The 24,203-nt window shown below is 26.9% G+C and overlaps 2 protein-coding genes and 2 long non-coding RNA genes across 9 annotated transcripts; 2 read left to right on the top strand and 2 right to left on the bottom strand.

Moving 5' to 3' along the window:
• Nucleotides 1–2,718: 2,718 nt before the first annotated feature.
• Nucleotides 2,719–3,662, bottom strand: LOC112679261. Its single transcript, XR_003148191.1, has 2 exons — nt 3,010–3,662; nt 2,719–2,900 (listed from the first exon to the last, which is right to left on the bottom strand). It is a non-coding gene; the product is annotated as an uncharacterized LOC112679261 (long non-coding RNA).
• A 174-nt stretch (nt 3,663–3,836) lies between these two features.
• On the top strand, nt 3,837–6,478 carry LOC112679260. The gene is made up of 3 exons (XR_003148190.1): nt 3,837–4,145; nt 5,824–6,077; nt 6,147–6,478. It is a non-coding gene; the product is annotated as an uncharacterized LOC112679260 (long non-coding RNA).
• Nucleotides 6,479–6,606: 128 nt separating this feature from the next.
• Nucleotides 6,607–11,677, bottom strand: LOC112679257 (NADH dehydrogenase [ubiquinone] 1 beta subcomplex subunit 7). 4 transcript variants are annotated; one of them, XM_025548988.1, is made up of 4 exons: nt 11,468–11,677; nt 11,234–11,402; nt 10,106–10,228; nt 6,607–6,652 (listed from the first exon to the last, which is right to left on the bottom strand). In XM_025548988.1, exons 1-3 carry the CDS (start codon nt 11,574–11,576, stop codon nt 10,117–10,119), a joined length of 390 nt encoding a protein of 129 aa, XP_025404773.1. In that variant the 5' UTR covers nt 11,577–11,677; the 3' UTR covers nt 6,607–6,652; nt 10,106–10,116. The 4 variants fall into 4 exon arrangements, with proteins under 4 accessions (XP_025404773.1, XP_025404772.1, XP_025404774.1 ...); XM_025548987.1 differs by lacking the exon at nt 6,607–6,652 and adding an exon at nt 9,334–9,691; XM_025548989.1 differs by lacking the exon at nt 6,607–6,652 and adding an exon at nt 9,334–9,688.
• Nucleotides 11,678–11,778: 101 nt separating this feature from the next.
• LOC112679256 (acyl-coenzyme A thioesterase 9, mitochondrial-like) lies at nt 11,779–23,873 on the top strand. 3 transcript variants are annotated; one of them, XM_025548983.1, is made up of 11 exons: nt 11,825–12,170; nt 12,258–12,322; nt 19,808–19,920; nt 19,980–20,098; nt 21,455–21,575; nt 21,632–21,744; nt 22,694–22,916; nt 23,002–23,204; nt 23,271–23,444; nt 23,516–23,666; nt 23,735–23,873. In XM_025548983.1, exons 2-11 carry the CDS (start codon nt 12,276–12,278, stop codon nt 23,806–23,808), a joined length of 1,338 nt encoding a protein of 445 aa, XP_025404768.1. In that variant the 5' UTR covers nt 11,825–12,170; nt 12,258–12,275; the 3' UTR covers nt 23,809–23,873. The 3 variants fall into 3 exon arrangements, with proteins under 3 accessions (XP_025404770.1, XP_025404768.1, XP_025404769.1); XM_025548984.1 differs by having other exon boundaries at nt 11,825–12,216; nt 12,296–12,322; nt 23,735–23,872; XM_025548985.1 differs by lacking the exons at nt 21,455–21,575; nt 21,632–21,744 and having other exon boundaries at nt 11,779–12,322.
• The last annotated feature ends 330 nt before the right edge of the window (nt 23,874–24,203 follow it).

Here is a 24,203-nt window from a genome sequence, read left to right as displayed (position 1 = left end):
ATATATATGATAAGTTATTATGTATATATTCTTAATCTTCAATCTTCAATACACTAAAAATGAATTTATATAGATCTGACACCTTTACGCAGTGCCGTATTTAGACATTTTGCACCCCGGCGAAAAAAAAAATTGGCACTCCTCTAAGGCAGTGGCGTACCTTTGGAGGGGGCAACAGGGAATTCCCCCCCCCCCCCCCCGAGAAGAATTTTGATGCCATAATGCTAATTAATTTTTCAGCTTAATTAATGTAAATTATAAATATTTTTAATTTTCACTGATTATAATTGTGTTTGATATCACTTATCAATGTAATATAAAATATCAATATTCGACCGAATTGGGATTAGGAGTGATAGTCACATATAGTCACTATTTTATAATGTGGTTATCATTGATATCAAGTGATCAACACGAGTTTTAAGTATTTAGTAATAACTTATAATAAAGTTTAGATTACATTATAACCATAAAAAATTGTGCAATTAATTCATGCCCCCCCCCAAAAAAAAAAAAAAAATGTTTCACAGGTACGCCACTGCTCTAAGGGGCCTACTCATAGAAAATATAGGAAATAGATCCTCATGAATCTCTTAGATATTCTAAAATCAATGCTGTTTTTGTGTATAGGCACGCCCACGCGATAACATAATACGCCGTATTATTGTAAATAACTTATGTTTATTAACATTATCATAACAAATTTGGGAATTAATATTAGGTACAGTCGGCTCTCGATAATTCAAAGTAAATGCTCGGTCCCTTGAAAATCTCGCGGTTATTCGAATAAAAACAATGTATTTAAGTACACTTGGTAATTCGAAATTAAATTTTGGGAAAACTTGCAACTAACACGTAATAATTCGAAGTATCATCCGTTCATCGCTCGGAAATTCAAAGTATATACAGCAAATTTTATCTGTATTTTTAAAATCTTTTTGTTAATGATTTATTATACAATCGTGTAGAAATTTAGTACATTATTTTCGATAACTATAGAATTAATATTGTAAGAACTTTATCGATTTATTTCTTAATCGTCACTAATCGTAATTTATCTTTTCGATAGCCATTACACAAATGTAGTTTTATTTTAGTTTCGTTTGGTCAGTTGTAAAGTTCTTGTAATGAGTGACTAAAATTCAAAAAATACTATTGAAAAAATGAAACTAAATTCAATGAAGCAGAAAATCATTACAGATTTCTTCAAAAAATAATAATTTAATTTATGTAGTATAATTATTATAAAGTTAAAAATTAAATTTTAAAAACAATAAATAATTAATACCACCTAATTTGCTGAAATAATTAATTATTATGTACAATAAAAACAAAATTTTTCTCTTAACTCAGTAATTCGAATTTTTTTTTTTTACTCTTTCGTTTTTTTGAACTACTAAACAATTCGAACTCGTGGTATTTCGAAATTTTTCTACAGTTCCGTCAACTTCGAATTATCGAGAGTCGACTGTATATAAATAATATTCTGGATCGCTGATAGCTATATTGCTATAAATACATTAATAATCTATATTAATAAATTAAATACAATAACATTAATTTATGATACTGTTATTAAAAACAAAAAAAAAAAATAAAAATAATTTCAAAATAATTTTAAAAGTTCAATAATTTACAAGTGAGCAAATTTTCGACCATAACATTTTGGCGTCACCAAAAAAACTGGTGCCCAGGGAAGTTGTATCCAGTGTCCCCCCCTAAATGCGGCCCTGCTTCTACGACACAAGTACTAATATTCAGACGCATAATTTTTTAATCATACTTCACATTTCTATAAAAACAATGAAAATGTTCGCGTATTTAGAATTACAGATTGTACTTCACAAAACTATTATTGTATTTTGTATATATTTACGAGCGAACGGCTTGTAAATAATGACATTTAATCAAGTATATATTATATTGTGATTATCGTAACACAAAGGACGGCGATGACGCATAATACATAAAATATATTAGGGGAACCTGGGATATGACGAGACACCTAATGTTAAACTTCTTGTAGTATGATGAATTTTTGAACAAAATTTTCGATTTATATATTAATAAAAAGTCAAAGTTGTTAGGTTTTAAATGTTTTACATTAAACAATTGGTATTGTTTTTGAATAAAAAAAAATTAAACCTAAAAAAGTGCCATTTGTCCCATCTTGCCTACATCATGGTAAAATGAGACACAAATTCTAAACACATTTTAAAATAAGTTAATATGCATACTTATATCTAAATAAATAATGTTAGGTACCAAATATCACACAAATATAAAATAAAGTTAAATTTAACAATAAATATAATTTATTTAATAAAGATTAAATACCCTATACAATTTAACATTAAAATAACAAAAAAAAAACCTATTTAGAAATTAAAAATAATACTTTCTCAGACTTAACTGTTTCATTTTTAACTTTTCATAAATATTTATAATTATAAACTATGTTCACATATGTACGTGATGTTTTCTTCTTCATCCTTTCCAGAACAAGACAAATGGGCCCATTTTTCGCAACTCTGACAACATATCCAATCTTCAATTGATTCTGCTAAATAATGGCCACAATAAATGAATTCTGTGAACATATCTTCGTTATTTGTGTATGAATTGAGTATCTTTTTTTTCTTCTCTTTTTTTATGACGGGTTTATTTTTATTTTTTTTTTTAATGATTTCCTTTTAATTACTGATTTAACCATTCTTATTTTTTTTCAAGTTCATTTTTGTATGAGGATTCCGTAAAAACAATGATTTTTCCTCTGTTTAAACTTTTTCTTTTAGGAATAGATGTTTCTTCATTTGACCTTTGTGGAATAGGCATGTCCCGTCATGCCCCCATTAATTTATTTCATTATGCCCCGGATAACCAATAATTTTCAATTAAACCTATACAATAAAATTCTTTATATGTTTAAATATTATTGAATAATATTAAACTGCGGAAGTGTATAAATCTATCAAAAAAATTTGTTAAAAAAAAATTAACTTTACTTACCTTAGAATGATGTTAACTTTTGCACACATTAACTGGTTAGAAAGCAAAAATTAAAAAACACTGATAATATGCAATTTCAATCAGTCAACATTTATTTCTTATTATAAACCGCCTGACATACCTCCACAAAACCATTCAAAGATGTTGTATTTATAAAATTATCACTGATTATGGAGAAATCCAGTTGTCCCATCTTACCTCATGTATTCCCACCCTATGTTCCCCTATACATTTATGAATATAATATTTAAAATAAAATATATTATTATTACACGGGTATAAGTATTAATAACGGGTTGACGCCGTACAATAGGCGTGCGATACACGTAAAAGGTTTATATAAATATATACGTATATGCGCGTTGATGCTATTTTACTATTTTTTCGCTCACTCCGTACACCCTTTTTTGGCTTCGCGCGATGGCCCCGCAATATAGCTGCCGCCACCACCATCACTACCACCACCACCACCGATGACGACTTCTGCGCGGAGAACTGCAAACAATAGCAGGAAAAGGGATCCACTCTCCCCTATATAAATTATACGCGTGTGGCGGCGGCGTCGTCGTGCGTGTATACGCACTCTGTGAGTATTAAAAACCAACACTGCAGCAGTAGTGTGCGCGCAAGAACGAGGATACACACCGTGAATAAGGATGACGGAGAGAGAGAGGAGAAGAATAGAAAAAGAAGAATGGAGAGAAAAAAAAAATTTCCCGCCAGTCGATTATTACTGCCGCCGCCGCCGTTGGTCCGAAACTCCCACCGAAACGTGTGTGTGCTCGCCTCGGTCGGGTGTTCATTCATCGGGCACGGCACCGATCGGGCGAGTCCGTCGCCGCACGGAAAACCGAGAGGGGAAAAAAAACCGATCGCGCGATGCGCAGCGGATTCGTGCGTGGAGCGCGCTTGCTTGACGCGACGAGTAGTGTTGGCGCGCGCCTCGCGATCGTTTCGCGTTTTCCCTCGTTCGCGGCCGCGGCCGCATCGGTGGTGTGTGTACACGTCCGAAATGCTACGACGACCACGGCAGGGACTGCGTGACATGTTTGCATTTTCCCACCACGATCAACAGCATCGTCAAGACGCATATCGCGTATACATCACTTGATACTGCTACCAACTCGGAAGTGCCGGTAACATATTTATTTATTTTTTCTACGTTTTATTAGAATACAACTATGTAATAAACAAATGCTGCCCTTATTGTAGCTAGGTTCGCTTTATAGATATTATATTGTAAGTTTTTAATAATACGCATCCTTATTGGCAGAGGGCAAACCAAAAATTAAATAAAAAAATTACTTACACATGGTTGTGTTCAATCGTAAAGCGATTTAACAACAATATAAATAACATATATATATATATATATATGTACAGTATAATACTAGAGGCATTACATCTGTAATAGCAACCCGGTGGAATGTTGTGGATTAAAAACCCGCGGGGGTTGGTTCACAAATTGCATTTGTACAAGGGAGGCCGCTATCATTACACACGTATGTATATATGTATGTATGTAGTAAATATGCCGGCTGGTGTCTACCTGAGCGTAGTAGATACCTGAGCACCGCGCGTATATATAAATTATTTAGTTTTATGCGGATCAAGCGGGTGAAACAGACATGTGTATACTATATACACACATATAACGAGATCAGTGGGGGCCAAAATCCGATTTTTTATCCATCCTTCCTTCCTAGCATTTTGTCCAAACGACATCACCCAAAAAGATGGTGATGCACACGTTTCGTCAAAAATTAATAATATTGTACTTAAACACTATATACGACAAAAAGTAAGCTTGGTGAAAGAAATTTTTACAATAATTTCGTAGCAAATCTTAAGTGATATACGTGTATTTAGATGGAACATTTATAACAGTCTTGTTTTTATAAATAGTTTAATAATTTAACGAATAAGAATAACTTGACTTTTCGAAGAATATACATAAATAATCATTTATTTTTATTTTTAATTGTTGTGAGTATAAATTATATATATTAGGTCAGTGTTTTGTATTTTAATAATTGCTATCATAAATAACTGTCCCCATTTTAAAATTGTATAAATATATTTTTTAAGAAAATCATAAGGCGTTTATTCCGCGGAATAAAATTGTTTGTATATCATTTGTTCAAACCACTAGTTATTGTATCAAAATACACATCTATATTATTCATTATATAAGTTCCGATGGCCTTGAGCAATTTCAGTGGACATAATTGGTTTGATGATGTTTAGTATTAGGTTATAAGGTCATTAAATTTAGATATATTTAATTTAAAAAATAATGAACCAACAAAAACGTACAATCCGAGTTTAATAGAATTTGGGAAATTTGGACATTTTCGAACAAAACAACGATTACGTGTAAGATAAATAGTTTTTATTTCAATTTGTTTTTATACACTATAATATAGACAGGTTATTGGTTAATTATTCATCCAATCAGTTAAATTATGAAGTATACCCGTAATGTTAGTTTAATGAGTAGGTATGTTAAACTTAAATAATAAATTGGAATATTTATATTAAAATGGCGAGATTTTATATTAATCAATTAACGATTAGATTATACCCACTTTAAAATATTTTTTTCGAATAATCACTATATATAAACATATAATTCATAAGATGAATATCCAGGATATGTTTTTATTTATATTTAAATAATATCCAATAAAAAAATATGAAATCAAAACTAAGCTAAGGTATAATAGTTTAATTTATTGACAATGAAAAAAACAATTTTGTCAATCTACTTTGCATAAAACCAAGGTGATTAAGTATCTAATATATATTTTACAGTTTGTAAATCGCTCATCATGAAATTAAAACAACGAAGACAAGTGCTCAGTTTAAAATTTTCGCTGGATTTAACTGGAAAAAAAAATAAAATAAAGAAAGACAAAACAAGTTTTATTCATTGACCAACAAGAAGCCTTATAATATTGTTACCAGACACCGGTGGTACGAGACCGTAAGCCACCAGCTATCGGGTTTCGACAGTCGTCTTGCATTACCATGCGTTCCCATCAACCCTGAGGAAATCATACTCGCACGTAAGTTAAGGCCAAATATTTTCAAACAATAAAACTTAAAATATAATATGATTTTTATGAATCAAGCAGACGGAAACAAACGACTACTATGCAGTGTTGTACCTTTTCTCTCTATACCTCATTTAGGTACAACAAAGAAAACCATTCTGCGTATATAAGTTAAAGGATTCAGAAGGATACTCGTAGTATTTGTAAGACTCTCTTGTACACATATTAACTTAGCAGGAAAACGTATCCCTAATGCGAGTACTGGTTTCGTATTGGTGGGTAGAGTTATATACTGTCTAGCACCATTTGAAACCAGTACTTATTGACGGGATGTCTTCCAGAAGTATAAATTATAATATGAATATTATAAATTAATTTGTAGTATCAATTATGATTAATTGTAAGTTTTTTTTCTTATTTTTTTTACTTAGTATTTAAATTAATTTGTACATTTTTTTACTTATCAATATAAAGTGAGCTTTATTGATTATTGTATTACATAAATTAAAATAAAATATCTATAACACATTCTAAATATACCTATAGACCATATTTTTTTGTGTTTCTTCAAAATATTTGTAATTTCTCTGAAAAAAATGTTTAACAAATCTTATTATATATTTATTAGATATAATGTTTATATGTAATAAAATGTACAGTTCTCAAAAAATAGTAATTAATTATTGTTTAAGTTTTTTAAACTTTTTTTTTTAAACATTTGAGCTATGTGGTATTTTTCAAATGTAATTACATTATTGTACAATCCATCTAATTTATACATCATAATCAAATTGTTAGTATATTATCTATCTTTAAAAATTAAATTAAGAATTGTGAATTATTAGTAATTTAATAGATTATTAAGATTGTCACACTTCCAGGTACTCCTAATATAGTAATAGTAAGTAATTATAAAAAGAAAAGATTTTTAATTTTTTTATCATTTACATATTTCTATAAATTAAATCGCTTAAAATGTAATTAATTTTCTATTTAATAAGAAAATGTATAGTATAACTTATTATACCTATTATGTTTTGGTAGTTTATTAGATTAATAAATACATATATGTAAGTATTATAAGTAGCACAATTTGGTTTACAAAATTTATTTTTTTCGTTAATAGAGATTTTGAAAAAAAAATTTTTTCTATGAAATATATTTTAAATCGTCATTAACATTTATAAATATATAATTTATAAATTCATTCTAATTTTACCTTAGAAACCAATTTTGTATATTTTTTTAACTTAAATTAAATCGAAGTATAAAATGGACTAGTATATTATTAGGATTTTTATCATTTATAGCAGCGTTTTTCTACCGGGGGTAAGCGCACCCCTAGTACTAGGCGAAAAGATACGACAGGGTACTCGGAAAAAAAAGGGTAATGGCCAAAAACGTAAAAATTGATGTATTTGAATTAATTAATTATTTATTATTTGATAATGAGTACTGTGTTAATTGAAAAAGCTTTATTGTCATACACATTCATTAAAAATAAGTATTGTAGTAGATGTTTTAGGAGTTACGAGTTCACTTATCATCTGTGGAACCAAATTAAGTGTTATCAAAAAATTCTAAGATTCACATTAAAATTAAATTGTATATATAAACTATATAATATGTATATTATATTATTTTTTAGACAACAAAAAAGGATAAGAAACGCTGTTTTATAGCAAATATTACATTTTCATACATTTATGAGTAATAAATATTTAACAATATGATTATAAAATATAATGTAGTAATATAATATAAAATGTAAATTTATTATTAAATATTTTTTTAATGTATATTATTTTAATTATTGAAAGTTTAATACAATGATTACATTAAATAATATAAATATTTATATGAATACACTTTCTGTACTTGAGTATATCATTTTAATAATGTTACTTTATTGCATTTATAAAATAATTTAAGTTTTAGTTTCTTGAATTTATAAAATATAATGAAAAAGTAAAATTGAATGGACTTAACATTTTAATTGAGAGGAATTAATTAATTGTTAAATTCCCGACTATTGATAAAATGTTGCTAGAACACATTACACTATAAATTATAAATGTTATTTGAACTATAAAAATTATTTTTTAACTTATAAATTATCAAAACTGTTTTATTCTTTTATATTTTAAAATATTATAGACTTTAGTCTCCTGTAGTTTTGGTAAATACAAAATAAGCTTCACTTAGTTTCACACAGTATTTTCTTTTAGAATTTAAATGTTAAAATATTTACACACAATTTAACTAACTCATAGATTTAACACAGAGTTAGCCAAATATGCTCAAATATTACAAGACATTTTCTACAATACTGATTTGGTCTTCTGGAAGATTCTTCAAGCATATTACAATACTTTAATATTGTTTTTGTTTTTATAATCTATTACAAGTCTTTTAAATCTTGTTATTAATTTAATTTTGATGCTACTTTTAACAGTAAAATTAAAATATATCAAACACTAAAGCTATTGAATTATAAAAAAAAAAACCAAATTCCTTTGACCTAGAAAACTAAATGGTCACTAACAATAATTTTAACTATTTAACTCGGACAAATATTAACTTAATTAAGTTAAAAAATTATAAATTTATAAGTTGGTTATTTTTACAAGACAATATAGTAAAGATAAATAGAAAAAATACTCAGCACTATAGATCTATAGTAGTATCTATATATACAAGAATGTAAAAAATTGTGACTCTTAAAACATAACTCTCATAGTCACATAGTCACCAAAATCAGGATTAAAATTATACTACAATAGAAATCCACAACTAAAAAAATATAATCTAACCTGTTAAATGTATTTAAGTAATATAAGTAATTATATAGTATATTAAGTAAAATAATAAAAATTAGTAAATAAACACAGTTCTAGTTAGTCATAAATTCAAGCATAGCGTTCCAGTTCAGTAAAATGTAATGCATTATCTCTTTTCAGAGGTCCAGTGCTGATACCCACCACTATATGGGTATAAAATTGTAAACGAAAAGACACAGTATCTCAGTGGTTGATTATTAATAATAAGTGCATGAGATTGCTACTTCAAAATCTGTACCATATAACATCTTTTTTGATTCGATTTTCAACCAAATAACAATCCAAAATTACCAAAGTGGAGTCATGTTATAGCCACTAAGTAGGTACTAACATAAATTTAAATATAAGTATTAGCTTAATTTTTAGAATTATTAGTTTAATACTTAAGATTTTTTTTTCGGAAATAAAAGTTAAATTCCAAGCACTGATTATTCTTACACAATATTTATTTATTATTTATAGAACTAATAACTTCACCACATATTTCATACCATAATTATTATAACATATTCATATTATAATACTTTTAGATACTAAATTTGACTAAAAATCATATATTGACTATTAGAGATAGGAATAGCTTTTGTGAGATTCTGACTAAAATAACACAAATTTATGGAAGGTATCATTTGCATAATTATAAATTTGGGTTTCTCAGTTAATTTTGTTGCATTTGTTTTCACAACAACCGCGAGACCGCAAGCAAATTCTGATCTGGCTGACGGCAACAGTTCGCCCCACCGACCGGGTGTATGATAATGATGGCGAGAAGCCTTTGGCAGACTGCTGTTGACGTCATTATATTATGTTTATTATTGAAATCTTGTTAATATAATAAAATACTTAACTAAAAATAAATTTAATTTAAATATCATTAAAATAACACCAATAATTTAAAATTTAAATCCTGAGAAAATGTTTTTTCTCACTTAAAACTCAAGTTCTATATTTATACAAAAATATTATAGAACAAAAAAAATAAATAAATAAAAAAAGTAATGTAAATAGTATATAATGATTTTATTAATTTCTGTATGAATTAATTATGAAAAATAAAACAACAAAAACTTGATTTAAACCTTTTAATCGATATTTAATTTGTAATTATACCAAGGTACTAAAATCAAACTAAAAGTAACTACATTTCATTTAATAAAATGTAAAATTACAAAAACTTTATTGTATAGAAATTATAATTACCTAAATATCATTTAAGCACTAATAGTACCTTCTTCTGCATTTGGTGCACCTGATTGTCTCAAATTATGTCTTCTGTGTAATAATCGCTTTTCTCTTTCATAGTCCTTCATACGATCCAAGTAACTAAATTTATAAACAATTTTTTAATGACTAAAATAATTTTATGGGTAAAAGTAGTATAGCTTTATTTTAAACTTTTATGCTTAAGTTTTTGAAGTTTAATTCATAGTTCATGTAAAATTGTATGAGGTAGAAAATTAGTTCCAAAATATATTAATTATATAAAATAATTCTGATTTAATATAAAGATACTAGTATAATTTATCAAATATAGTGATAAATTTAACTAGCTACGAATTATTTTTATATTAAAACAATTTTTAGTTTGTCTATCCTAAAAAACTAAGTCTATTTTTAATGAAGCAGGTTAGGATATTAGGATATTAGGGTATTCTTCTAAAATTTGGATACATAAATATTGAATATTTAATTTTAAATAAATACTAACTAGAAGTTTAGGTAAGCAGAGAACTAAATTATAATGTTATACAATTTCTGCAAGCAAGGCTGTAACTGGGGTATCCAGGGGTCCGGACCCCCCCCAAAATTTTCAAAAGTAGAAACATTTTAGCGGTAAATATAATTTATTAACTATAAATTGTATTAAATAATAATGTTAGACCCCCCCCCAACATTTTTTTTTCTATTACGGCCTTGTCTGCTAGGCAAACAAATATTTAGAACATGAACAAGTAATAAAAAAACTCAGACTTTAAATGTAAGTTCCTCAAATTTTAATTTAGTCCTTAGTAAAATATTTAATTTACAAATACACAAACATAATTACAAGAAACAAATTTTAACAAATTTAAGTTTAATTTCTAGACAAAATATAATGCAAAATATTTTATTAAATTCTCAATAGTTTATTTATTTTTATCTAATTCTATAGATTTTCAATTATTTAATTTAATTTCATAGTTTAGTCATCAATATAGTAAATATCATTGACAAATTTGATGAACACATCTACAGTTCATTCAATTCACAGTTCTAATGACACATAATCTTATTACCTATTGATTATTTAAAATCATGATTAATACATAAAATGACTGAACAGCTTACTCATGATACTGGCATTCATAATATTCTTCTCGTTCGTGGTGACAATTGTTGTTAAACGGAAAGTTTTCTCTGATACAACCTCTTAGATTTAGTAACATATGTGCACAAAAGTCTCTGGCGTCTAATGGAACCTTTGCTGATTCCATTTCGGCTAATGAAGCAATCATTTCTAAAAATGGTTTGAACGTAAATAAAGCACTGAATGAAACATTTATTAAAATGAAGATACATTACTTTTCTCTCGTCTTTCCGTTGAAAATCCAAAATGAGGTTCAAATTGTGATGGCTGATCTCTCAACGGAGTCGTTTTCGAAGCAAAATATTCTGACCAAGTGTGTCCCATTATAACACTATAAATGGCGCTTTTTATAAATAACTATCATGTAAAATATGGGAAATAATACATAAATTTATTTTCGTAACTTTGAAGGAAAACGAATGTTAAAAACGTTGATAAGAGCAAATAACTGATTAAAAGTCATAAAATAAAAAATTAATTAATCAGCTGATGGATATCCTAGAATAATTTCGTGTCTTAACCATAGACCTAATACTCAATAGTAAAACGTTTATGGTCTTAACATAATTTCGGAAAGATAACATTGTTCTATGATAGTAGATTAGTCACTAATTTTACATAGACATAATATATTATGTTTATGTAATTTTATCATATCTTTTTTTTATCGTTCATTCACATTATCCAAAGGTATTTGGCCAATGGTCTATGAACTGTTTATTGTTTTGTATATTGTTAATTATTTATTATTCATTTATTTTCCTAATTAAAAGCAACCACCGTCATTGTTTCGTGCATACTGCGTCACTGCTTAGTCATTCTCGTCTACAAAAGTATAAAATGATAGTTAAAAGTTGAATGATGATCTGTAAAGATCTATGATCTAACTTTTAAATTGTAATTGATCGGAGAAGTGGTGTAAGATTTAAATCACAATTTTTTTCAAAATATTCTGTATTTTCAAGTAACCAAATTTTATATGTTTATTATAACAACTCTTTCTAGTCAATTTTTCTAAATACAATGAATCTTAAAATATTCAGTAACATCCTTAGATCTTCAGAGTCTTTGTAAGTACCTACCAATATTCTTAATAAATAAATTATTATAATTCATTAAAATGTATTAAAGTAGTTTGCATTTTTATTTTTTCTTAATGGCTTTTATTTTATGAAAAAACGCAGCTTAACTATTATTACTAAATATAGTATTAAGTGCATATATACATTATTGAGATACTAAATTAATGAATTGCTTAATAAATGTAATGGGAATGATAATGGAATAGAGATATCACTAGATATTTAAGTACACTAAATTTGATAAATTTCACAAACCATGCTATGATTTCCTTTGGTGTTTTAATACCAAATAATGGTAATCAATAAATATATTGAGATGTTAGAGTCTAAGAGGTCATAAATGTGTTCCTCTAAGACCAAAGAACTAAAAAGCAAAATAATGAGACCCAACTTAAAATTTATGAAAAAAATCTAATACCTATTAAATCATACAATCTTTTAAGATTTGGGATATGAAACCATGGAATGTGTAAAAAGATTAGGAAAAACTTAGTTGATGAATTTTTCAAATTGGTAGGAATTTTGAATTTAAGCATACTATTAGTTAAAGCAATACTTTAGTATAATAATCAGCTTAAGGATTATATTATTTATTAAAATGATATAATATGTTGCGACATAAAAAAAACAATTTAAGTTATAAACAAAATTTATGTAAAATTGAATTATAATATAGAATATGATTGTTTTGTTAAGAAAATATAATTATGAAATGATAAATTAAGATTGGGTAATTATGTCATATTTAATTATGAATAGTAACTAAGGTACCTAGATGAGAAAAGAGCCTTGTGGCATTATTTACTTTTGTGTCAAATTTTTAAATATTTTGTTAAAATTAGGACAAAAATAAAACTTGAAGATCTGTTGTTATTGACAACTGTGTATATTAATTAAAACATATCAATAACAAATAACAACCAATTCAGAAATACTATTTAAAATTATTTTGCTTATTATTATTATTATTAAATTACTATAATAAAATTAATAAACATTACATATGTTAATGATATCTAATATAGTTGTGATTAATTTAAATGATAAATTATGCATGAAGCTATAATTAATTTACATTTAAATTTTTTTATAACATAATATATAGTTGATAAATAAACAATTTATTGTTTAAAAGTGATTAGATATGATGGATAAACTCATAGATTTACTTACTTAAAAGTTTTATCAAATTTTAATTCTAAACATTTTTTTCAAAATTAGATGATATTTTCATAGCTATAAATTTACTTTCAATGGATACTTTCATATAATATCAGTGTACAATTAGTATTACAATTATAATGGATTGTTATTTTAAATTTTTTCTAGTAAAAATTGAAAGTATTCAAGTATATTATTGGTTACTCAATTAAATTATAGTATTTTTCTTTCTAATAATACCAGAACTCTAAAGTATATTATAATTTTAGATGAGTAAATGTATATTTTTAATAAAAAATTGATTATTATATAGTTACTTATTATTACTTATTTACATAGGCGTGCACACGGGGTATGCAGGATATGCCGCTGCATAGTCTGCGGCTTCATGTGAGGGGCCCAGTGGCGTAGCCAAGGGGGGGGGGCTAAGGGGGCTATAGCCCCCCCCCCATGGGCCGTGTTTATATGTATAATGTATCTTGACTATTTAATAGAATCAATGGATGCTCGTTTTAATCAAAGGCTTATTGATGTTATGCCACTTGAAGGACTTATTCCGGCCAATTTAAATATGTATGACGATAAAAATATTATAAAAACTGCTAAAATATATGTCCAAGATCTCCATGATGATACCTCATCTACAATCAGAGCTAACCTGTTCATATGGAGGCAACAATGGAGTCAAAATACTATTCCAAAACCGAATTCTGCTCTTGATTCACTCTCTCATCACACCAATCTTCGACCTAACATTAAAATACTTTTACAATTATTCGCCACGTTACCAGTTACCTCTTTCACTCCGGAAAGAACGTTTTCAGCACTTAATCGCTTAAAAATTTTTTTAAGAAGCACCATTTCGGAAAACAGACTGAATGGGTTAGCTATGGCTAATATAAATAAAAAAGAGCAATTCGATGAAAGTGAAATAATAACTGAATTTGCCAGAAATTCGCCTAAGAAGATGCAGCTGTCAAAGTGGAGCAAGTGACTGAACACTGAAACTAAAATTATTATTATTATTATTATTATAAATTATATATTAATAAATATTTTTAAAACTATACTAAAATGCTTGAATTACGTTTAGAAACTTGGTGGTAGATGGTGAGGGGGGGGTAAGGCTGAATTCTCATATCCTCTCTTACCTTACTTATCCAAAAAAGTAGTTAGCCCCCCACATTTAAAAATCCTGGCTACGCCACTGGAGGGGCCCATATTTATTATTAAGTTAAGAAACTTTAAATTTAATTACCGCCACAGGAAATTTAAATCAATTAAAGCTTGATAGTAATGATATTTCAATATTGAAGGAAAAATTTAATTTGAATACTACATTTGAGTCTGAAATTAAGCTCATTACAAATATGTCTGATAGAACTTCTATTAGAGGGTTATCAACTAAAACAATTGTAGTATGGCTGAATTGGTTATCAGAAAACGACCGGAAAACAATATTTTCAAACTTCAATAAAGCTTTAACACAATTTGCAACAATACCTGTGACAAGCTGCTCGTGTGAGAGGGATTTTTCTAAATTGTCTATTGTAAAGTCTAAACTTAGAACACTATGTTACAAGAACGTCTTGATTCACTGATGTTAATATTTATCGAGCAAAAGATGGCATCAGAAATCAATATTGAAGATGTAATAGATGAATTCAAAGCATGTGTGCCGATAAAAAGAAGACTTGAACTTTAGATTTTAAGTACTCTCCATAAAATAACAACATTATAAATATGTTAAAATTATTCAAAAGCATTCAATATAGTACATACTTGATCTTAAATAAATAATAAATTTTTTTTTAATAAATATAAATCAAATTTCAAACTACTTATTTCTACAGTGCATTGTTTAATATTCTACTGTAAAATGATGTGTAATTTTAGATTCTAAGGGAAGTAAAGAAGCTACGTAGTATATATGCAAAAACTTAGATTGTGACTTGAATCTTATATGCGTTAAAAGAAAATGCAAATAAATTAAGGGAAGATTAGAAAATTTATTTGTGAGGGGCCCTATATTTCTTATTGCATAACCTGTGAATAAAGTCTGCGCACGCCTATGCTTATTTATTATATTATATATTACTTAGATAATATACCCTCTGGTTTCCTATAAGGAGGTCATCTTAGTCCCTTACTTTTCATCTTATTCGTTAATTCTATCAGTAAGTTAATCACCAAGATTAAATTTCTCCTCTTTGCAGATGATATCAAAATTTATTTGAACTTTAGTGATGTTTCTTGTTACCTGACTCTGCAATATTAACTGGACGAATTTCCACAATGGGTCCAGTGTCTTGGTCTGAGGTTGAACTTAGTCAAATGCCAAATTATGACATTTTTTAGACGTCATAACCAAACACTTAATACTTACCACATCAATGGCTCGCCTTTGAAGCGTGTTTTTATTGTTAAAGATATTGGTATACATTTCAGTCCCTCTCTTGATTTCAACCACTACATTAATGTTACTGCCTGTAAAGCACTGAAAGTCTTAGGTTTCATAAAGCGTAATACTAAAATCTTTAGTTCTGCTCATTATCTTCGTACATTTTACTAGTATCTTGTGCGCCCTATTTTAGAATACGGTATGATAATTTGGCACCCCTACTTAGCGAAATTGTTTATATTTAACCCCCATGGCTTAGGTTAGTTTAGGTTTGACCCACGAAATTTTTTTTAAATAAAATTTATTGATTTTAAATGCCTATTACGTTTGAAATTTTAAAATTTGATCGTCAAAAAACATATTTATACTCATATTTATACTACACCCTCAAAAGAAAAAAAAATCTTGCTATGGCCTTGATTTACACTATAGTAGTGAAATTGATTATGTATTACAAGGATGGGCAACTCATAGGTTCGCAACTACAAAATAGGAGGCCCGTGTTCGGTAATTATATTGGGCCCCTTCCTAGGATTTTTTTTTTTTGTTCAATTTAAATATCAATTTTTTTAGGTTTTAAAACACGTTTCACATCAGTTAGTGTATGATATATGTATATATATATATCAAACTAAATACCTAAAACTGTTGTATATTATACTTCACTACATATTTATGTATTAAATTTATTTAAGTAGTTTAGGTAGGTATGTTGTATACCTATTCAAATACTCAATGGAATCATTGTTAAATAAATATTATATTATTCTAAAATATTATAACAACCTGAAATAATAATTTACCTGAATTTCAAAAAATATTGTTTTTATTATTAAATAATTGTGTGTTTGTAAAATGTAGTTTATTTCAGGCTGGGACTAGGGGCCCCCCAGATTTATGTAAGCCTTGGAGCCCGTATGTGCGGCACACCCAGTTTTTGTGGCACTGACAACTCAAAGTAATAAGAGGGTCAATTTTTATAACTTTTGCGGATCATAGTAAAGAAAGTAAAAATGAAAGAAAGTTTATTGACCATTAGCATTTATTTTAAATCATTTAATTTTACGACTGAACCAATACAATAAAATAACTATGTTAACTATTCCGATATGGATATATATTATATTTAGGCATCTAATGATTTATTTTGAGTTCAATGTTAGAGAAAAATATAATATCTATATTTACGATCAACGTGATTAAATTAAATACCAATAAACGCTAAGATGTTATAAAGTGATTTAAAAATGTAGCACGAACCAGTAGTGTCGGGTTAAAAGGAGGGGCAAAGGGGGCAGCTGCCCCGAGTGGCACAGTTTTAGGAGCGGCAATTTGCTGACGGCGTAAACAAAAGTTTTGACTTTTTCTAATGTATATATTAGATTTTAGGAAAAATGATTAATTTATTATTGAAAAATATTAATAACAATTTTATCAAATCATAATAATAATAATATATTATATTAAACCGCTCAGTTATTTCGTCAGTGGGTGTTCAGCGTATTAATAGTAAAACCATATTAATATTATATAGCGCTAGGACTTATGCATTTTTATTTTCGTTGCATTCCTTATATATCTCTAGTGGCGCACACAGGAGGGGGGGGTAAGGGGTTTACCCCCCACTCCCGAAATTTTCTCTGATGTCTAGGTTAAAATTTACAAATTTTACAAGTTTGAAATATGAAGAGCTAGTATTGAATACCTAGTGTAATTGATTATAGAACAGTCTATTCTATTATCAATGCTATTATTTAAGTCAAAATATATTAAGGATTTGCATAATTTTATTAATTGTAAAATGTGTTATATTTTTACCTTAACCCACTGAGGTTTAGCGAAAAATTCCTGTGTGCGCCACTGTATATCTCTATGGATGTATTATAATTCATAGCCATCAGATTATTAAATTTATTATTAATAATTTCAAATAATTTATTTATACACTACCAAGCAATTGTTTTTATCATATCTTTCTCTCTCGTCTCGTGGTCTTAGTTGTCGTCGTTGTGAAGTTCGATTCACGAATCAAGATTGACTGAAAAACAAACGTGCTTAATATTTTATTTTCAATCAATATGAGTTGAAAGCTCATAAAAATGCATACACCGCAATAAATGAGTTATTTGTTTTTTTTTTTTAAATGTGGAAGGAATTGATGATGATATTTTACGATAAAAATCAATGTAATAAGTAAATATTTATAGAGAAAATTTAGAACCAGACCTTGAGAACGAAATTATACAATTTAAAACAATAATGAAATATTTTTCAAAAGATGAAAAATTATCTATGTACAGTTTTCTTGAAGCATTTACAGCATCAAAGTTAAACGATTAATTTCCTATTGTGGAAATAGCTTTAACATTTTTTGTAACTATACCATGTTCAAATGCCAGCGGAGAGAGATCCTTCTCAGTTTTAAAAAGAGTCAAGAACTACCAAGGAATATAATTATCTAATGAGAATATGTCATCGTTGGCTCTAATGTTTATTGAGAATATTGTCCTAAAAATTATAGATTAGAATTAAATTATTAAAGAATTTGCACACAGAAAGCTAAATAATAGTTGTAAATTTCTTATATTGAATACATTTGTGTTAAAGTATTTATATTTAGTTCCTACTAAGATCTATACATTTAAAAATGACTGATGTTACAATATGTTTATAAATATATATTAATTAAACAATTTTAACTATGTTGTGTATAAATATATATTTTTTTTTTTATTTTTTTTTGGTTTATGGTGGGAGGGGGTGAATGGCAGTATTTTAAAATCTGCCCCCATGCGGCAAATTTGTTAACCCGGCACAGTGGCGTAGTTACGGGGAGGGTGTAAAGGGTTTCCACCCCCCCACAGATTTTTTTTTTAATGATATTTGATTATTATTTATTAATATTTATATATTATAGTAAAATATTTTGATTTTACTATGATTAGGTATATATTAAAAATTGAATAACAAAATAATTTTCATTAATACGGGACATAATAACACTATTTTAAATGTAATATTATTATATATGATTTCGTTTTAAGATATATTACGAACACTTAAAAACTTACTCTTAAACCCCCTCCCCCCCAGAAAAGAATTGTATCTACGCTACTGACCCGGCACTGCCGGCCAGATAAAAAAAGTACGCAAGCCGGATACGATCCGCCAGTTTCCCATCCCTGATGTATTGGATACTAAGGTATAATCTTAATTGGTAGTAATCCATCTGAATATAACCCTATGTAAATATTTAAAAAAATATGATTAACATAACGTTGTTGGATTTACTCATCAATTGCTGTTTCTATTTTTAGTAAATATAATTAATTTCAATTATTTTTATCATAATAGGTTATTTATTTTATAGATTACTTATTATAATAAAATACAGTAGACCCTCGATAATCCAGTCGTTTGATAATTCGGTATGTCCAGTAATCTGGCTGTATTTTATCTTAAAATGTTGTCTTATAAGCATTATTTTATACAAAAAATAAAAACAAATTTATAATTTTTTTTAAACCTATACCGATAAAAAATTAATTCACAGTAAGTCAAAAATTAGTATAAGTGTTAATTATAAGTTTTAATAAAATAAAGGTTTTTTAATAAGTAAAAATGGGTTATTACGTAAGGCTACATTAGTCCAGCGTTTTCGTTAATCGAGTCAGTCCTCTGGTCTGATCCATCAGAATATCGAGAGTTGACTGTACTCATAAATAAATAAAAAATACATTTTTATATATTACGGCTGTAGTGATATAGCAGGAATTAAAAAATGTTATTATTTTAAACATTTTTCTGAAAAAAATAAAATATTGAGTGTCCACCAATATGTTGAATAAACATGGTTTATACATGAAGTTTATGATTTTTTTTAAAAAATTAAAAATTAAATTCGTTTTTAGAATGAAAAAATCTCTAAGACATGGAATATGTATGCAGCAAATTTACCGAAGTTGGAAAAATGATGCACATCCACCACCATTAGATATTTCTAATTTGCAAACTATGGAAGATAGTAATATTTAATTACTAAAATTTTTGAATAAAATAATTTACAAATTAATACAATTTCAGTTAAATTGAAATTATTTAATATTATGGGATTATCTGGAAAGTATGAAAATGAAGATAGAAAGTGGTTATCTGAATATTTACCTAAAGATCAAAGTGAACTACCGGCTCGCTCTATGAATGTAAGAAAACTTGGCTGATACTTTTCTGTAAACTATATATATATATATATATATATATATACTAGTATATATATATATAGTATAGAACAGAGGTTCCCAATTGGTGGTCCGTGGTTGTATAGTACTCTAATGATATTTTTATTTTATTTTAGTGAAATTATTATATATATATATATATATATATATATATATATATATATATGTTAGCGTTAATGTTTGTAACACGTTATTTTATTAAATAACTAGGTAGTTATTTTATAAAACTCCTAAATATGCACGTTAATGTATAAATTACAAGGTTTTACTACCTAGCTAATGTATAGAATATTGATTGGGTTGTCGCTAATGAATGAAATTGTTATCGTTAAATAGAGCACCGGGACTGGATTAGAATCCAGCTTAATATTAACTGGATCCGAATTCCAATCACTAGGTAATGGTTATAGGTTTTTCAAATGCACATGTCAACAAAAGTGCACCACAAAACGGTGCATATGTTTAAAAAATAATTTATTTTGTAACTCTAAATGCCATCGAAAAAGTTCGTGTACTAATATATAAATTGTAAATTGTAAAAAAAAAATAATTTAATAATTGTAACTATAATAATAAAATAAGTTTATAATACTATTTTATAAAACTATTGATAATTATTGATTTTTTATTTTTATTTGTAATTTATTTAAGATTTTAATAATTCTAATAAATTGACGTGAAATAAATGAATATTTGTATTTAATATAATAATTGTTTTAAATACGAGTACAATATGTTGTAGACCCTTATTGTTAGTTTATAAAATATCTAGTTAGTATGTATTTATGGATTCATTCAATACATTAACTGAAAGTACCAGTAATTCTATAGAATAACAAGTTATTTTATAGAATTATGGAATTTCATACATTAACGCTAACATATATATTTTATATAATGTGTGTGTATAATATTACAAAAAGGTTTGTCAAATTAAAATAAATCGTAAATTTTTTTTCATTTTCATAACTATATAAAATTAAAAAGTTCTTACAAAAGAGGGGTCCCCGGACCAATTTAAGTTATAGCTAGGGGTCGGCGGCTTCATACTAATTGGGAACCACTTGTATAGAATATTATATTGATTTGCCAACATTTTAATTGTATTTTTAAAAAAAAAAAAATGATTTGTATGTAGTAAATGTATTTTAAGTGAAAAAAAACCATTGCAGCCTGCATCTGTATATTAATGGTATTGAGTTAGTATGCTGTTTGATAGGACTTTAACCATCAATAACAAGAACTGATTGCTATTGTGATTCCTTTTTTTTTTTTTTTTTTGTTACATACTATAGTATTTATTGTAAATAATTATTGTAGGACAGTTTTGATAGAGCAATAGTTCCTCTGAGTACAGATTTATCATTACAAAACAAGTATACAACAACATTTAAAGGCTTAAGAATTGGGCGTCTGTTAGAAGATATGGATCATTTTGCTGGTAAAAAAGAAATAGAATAAATAAATATAAAAAAATTAATTACCATTTTATTTTAGTTTGGATTGTAATGAAACATATTTATAATCCTAAACAGCCAACGGACGTGCCAACCCCTTATGTTGTTGTAACATTATTGGTAGACGATGTTATCATTAATGCTAATAGATTTGTAAGTTTATATCATAAGTATAACATTGTTAATTTATGAATAATAATATTAAATAACCTAAAATTATAATCTCTAAAATCTTTTTTTTCAACAAACTTCACAATTTAAACATTTTCTAAAAGAACCAATATTCCTAACAAAGGTATGCACAGGGGGTATGCAGGGTATGCAGTTGCATTCCCTAAACATAGAGCTTTGTTTCTAAAAATACATAAAATAAATAAAAATGATGACATATTTGGTCTTATGTGATTTTGTATTACATTATAATTTTTATTATATTTTTATATACAGTCCTAGACATTTTAATTTATTTTTGAAACACATATTATATACTATAATAACGGTTTAGTGTGTTAATGAAACTCAGAAGTACAATGATTCAAGAGATTAAATAGCTTTCAACTACAGAGCAAGAAATGGCTATAAATTAAAATCCAGAAGACATTATTGGTGATATTTAGAACTCGATTGAACGCGGAATCGTTATATGATTAATTATGATTATTTATCAAATTAATTTTATTTTTCGTTTAAGTAGGTATATGACTACGTTTTTATTTATTTTTATTTACCGTATTTCAATACATTACTCAAACCATTTTAAGTGTTATGTATTTTACTTTATTTTTCGTAATTTATTTTAAATTTGTATTATGAAAACTGTTATAAAAATTAAGAAATGGCTATTCAGTCACTTTTTTACAGGAAAAAAAAAATTTTTTTAACTAAACAGTTTAATATTAGACACTCGTGTGTATATTTTAACCAGAATTCTGAACGCTTAAATTAACTTTCAGTGGTGGCGGGGGTAGGCAGCAGCAACCTTTCACATATCCTGAAAAAGAGATCTATGTTTTCTAATTCAATTAGTATTATTTATTCTTCATTGATTTTAGAAGCTAATTAAAAAAAAAAAATAATAATAATAATAATTTCAATATTTTAGCCTGATAAAGATTTAATCATCAGTGGACAAGTAACACATGTTGGAAAAACTTCAATGGAGGTCACTTTATGGTTGGAACAATTAAATGATGGTAAATTTGAGCGCATTACTAGAGCTCATTTTGTATTTGTTGCAAGAGATCCAACAAACACATCATCTGTCATGGTAAATCATTTAGAACCAGTAGGAGAACGTGAAAAAAATTTAATGATTCTTTCTGCTAGTAAATATGCTGTTCAATATTTTTAAGTATAAAAAATCATAATGATTTATTCTGTGTAAACAAAAATATAAAATATTTTATTTAGAAAAAAATGAAGATAGGAAAAGGGCTCGACAAAACTCTATATTAAATAAAATGCCAACGCCAGAAGAACAATCCTTAATATATGAAACATTTATGAAAACAGTTGATGGAAAAGAACCAATGATTGGTAATAAAGTATTGCCAGCTAGTAGTGTGTGGATGGATGACACTGAAATTGAAACTAATATCCTTTGCCATCCTGAAGTATATAAAACTTAAAAGTAATTTGATATTGCTCGTATTCATTTTAGACTATTTTATTTTTTTAAGGACCGAAATCTACACAATACTGTTTTTGGTGGTTATTTGATGCGTGTTGCTACTGAACTTGCATTTTTAGTTGCAAGTGTTCATAGTAAAACAAGAGTTAAATCACAAGCAATTAATAGCATTACATTCAGAAAACCTGTTCCAATCGGTAGCAAACTGAAATTAATTGGAAAAGTAAACATAAATTATTATTAATTTTTATGTGATCTATCATTATTTTGAATAATTATTATTTCATCTATTAGATATGTTATACTAGTGGTAGAGTAATGATAGTAGAAATCATTGCTAAAGTTGATGAAATCGAAAGTAAAAAGAGTTTGACTTCAAATTCATTTTACCATGTTTTTGTTGCACCCAATAATGTTGATGCAGTGTTACCTCAAAACTATCATGGTAATGATAATAAATTAAAACAAAAATAGATGAATATATATTAATTAATTAAATATATTTGTTTTTAGATTCAATGTTGTACATTGATGGACGGAGACGTTATTTAGATTTCATTGCTCATTTAGAAAATGGACAACTTTAAGGAACTTAATAATCTTATTAAATTATCACAAAAAAAAAACAGATTTTTAAATTTTTATAAAGTTACCTCTTTTATTTAAAAAAATTAACATTTCTTAATTATTTTTTATTATATTTTGCATTTCGTTTACTAATAGTATTATTTTATAACTATTTACTTAATTAATATTTTACTACTAAACCATTTATAAGTATTACACAATTACAATTACTGTTAAATGACAATTTAAGATTAATAATTCATTTCATTTATAGCCTTTTTTACTTATAATTTCTAATTGCCAGTAGAAACTAAGAACAAATATTTTAAAAATATTATAATCCTGCATTTATTTACTTGATACCATAATTAATAATGTTATATCATTAACTAAAAAATAAGTTACATTATAATTG

This window comes from Sipha flava, unplaced genomic scaffold (assembly GCF_003268045.1).
Source record: "Sipha flava isolate LNK unplaced genomic scaffold, YSA_version1 133_pilon_pilon, whole genome shotgun sequence".
NCBI classification, from domain to species: Eukaryota; Metazoa; Arthropoda; class Insecta; order Hemiptera; family Aphididae; genus Sipha; species Sipha flava.
The sequence above is the reverse complement of the archived record's forward strand: the minus strand, read 5'-3'. Positions and strand labels throughout refer to the sequence as shown.

Coding starts and splice junctions, on each gene's coding strand:
- LOC112679257 (XM_025548988.1), bottom strand. CDS start 11,576: ATGGGACACACTTGGTCAGAATATTTTGCTTCGAAAACGACTCCGTTG. Junction 11,403..11,467: donor AACGGAAAGACGAGAGAAAA/GTAATGTATCTT, acceptor AACCATTTTTAG/AAATGATTGCTTCATTAGCC. Junction 10,229..11,233: donor TATGAATGCCAGTATCATGA/GTAAGCTGTTCA, acceptor TTATAAATTTAG/TTACTTGGATCGTATGAAGG.
- LOC112679256 (XM_025548983.1), top strand. CDS start 12,276: ATGAATCTTAAAATATTCAGTAACATCCTTAGATCTTCAGAGTCTTT. Junction 22,917..23,001: donor TTTAATGATTCTTTCTGCTA/GTAAATATGCTG, acceptor TATTTTATTTAG/AAAAAAATGAAGATAGGAAA. Junction 23,205..23,270: donor ATATCCTTTGCCATCCTGAA/GTATATAAAACT, acceptor TATTTTTTTAAG/GACCGAAATCTACACAATAC.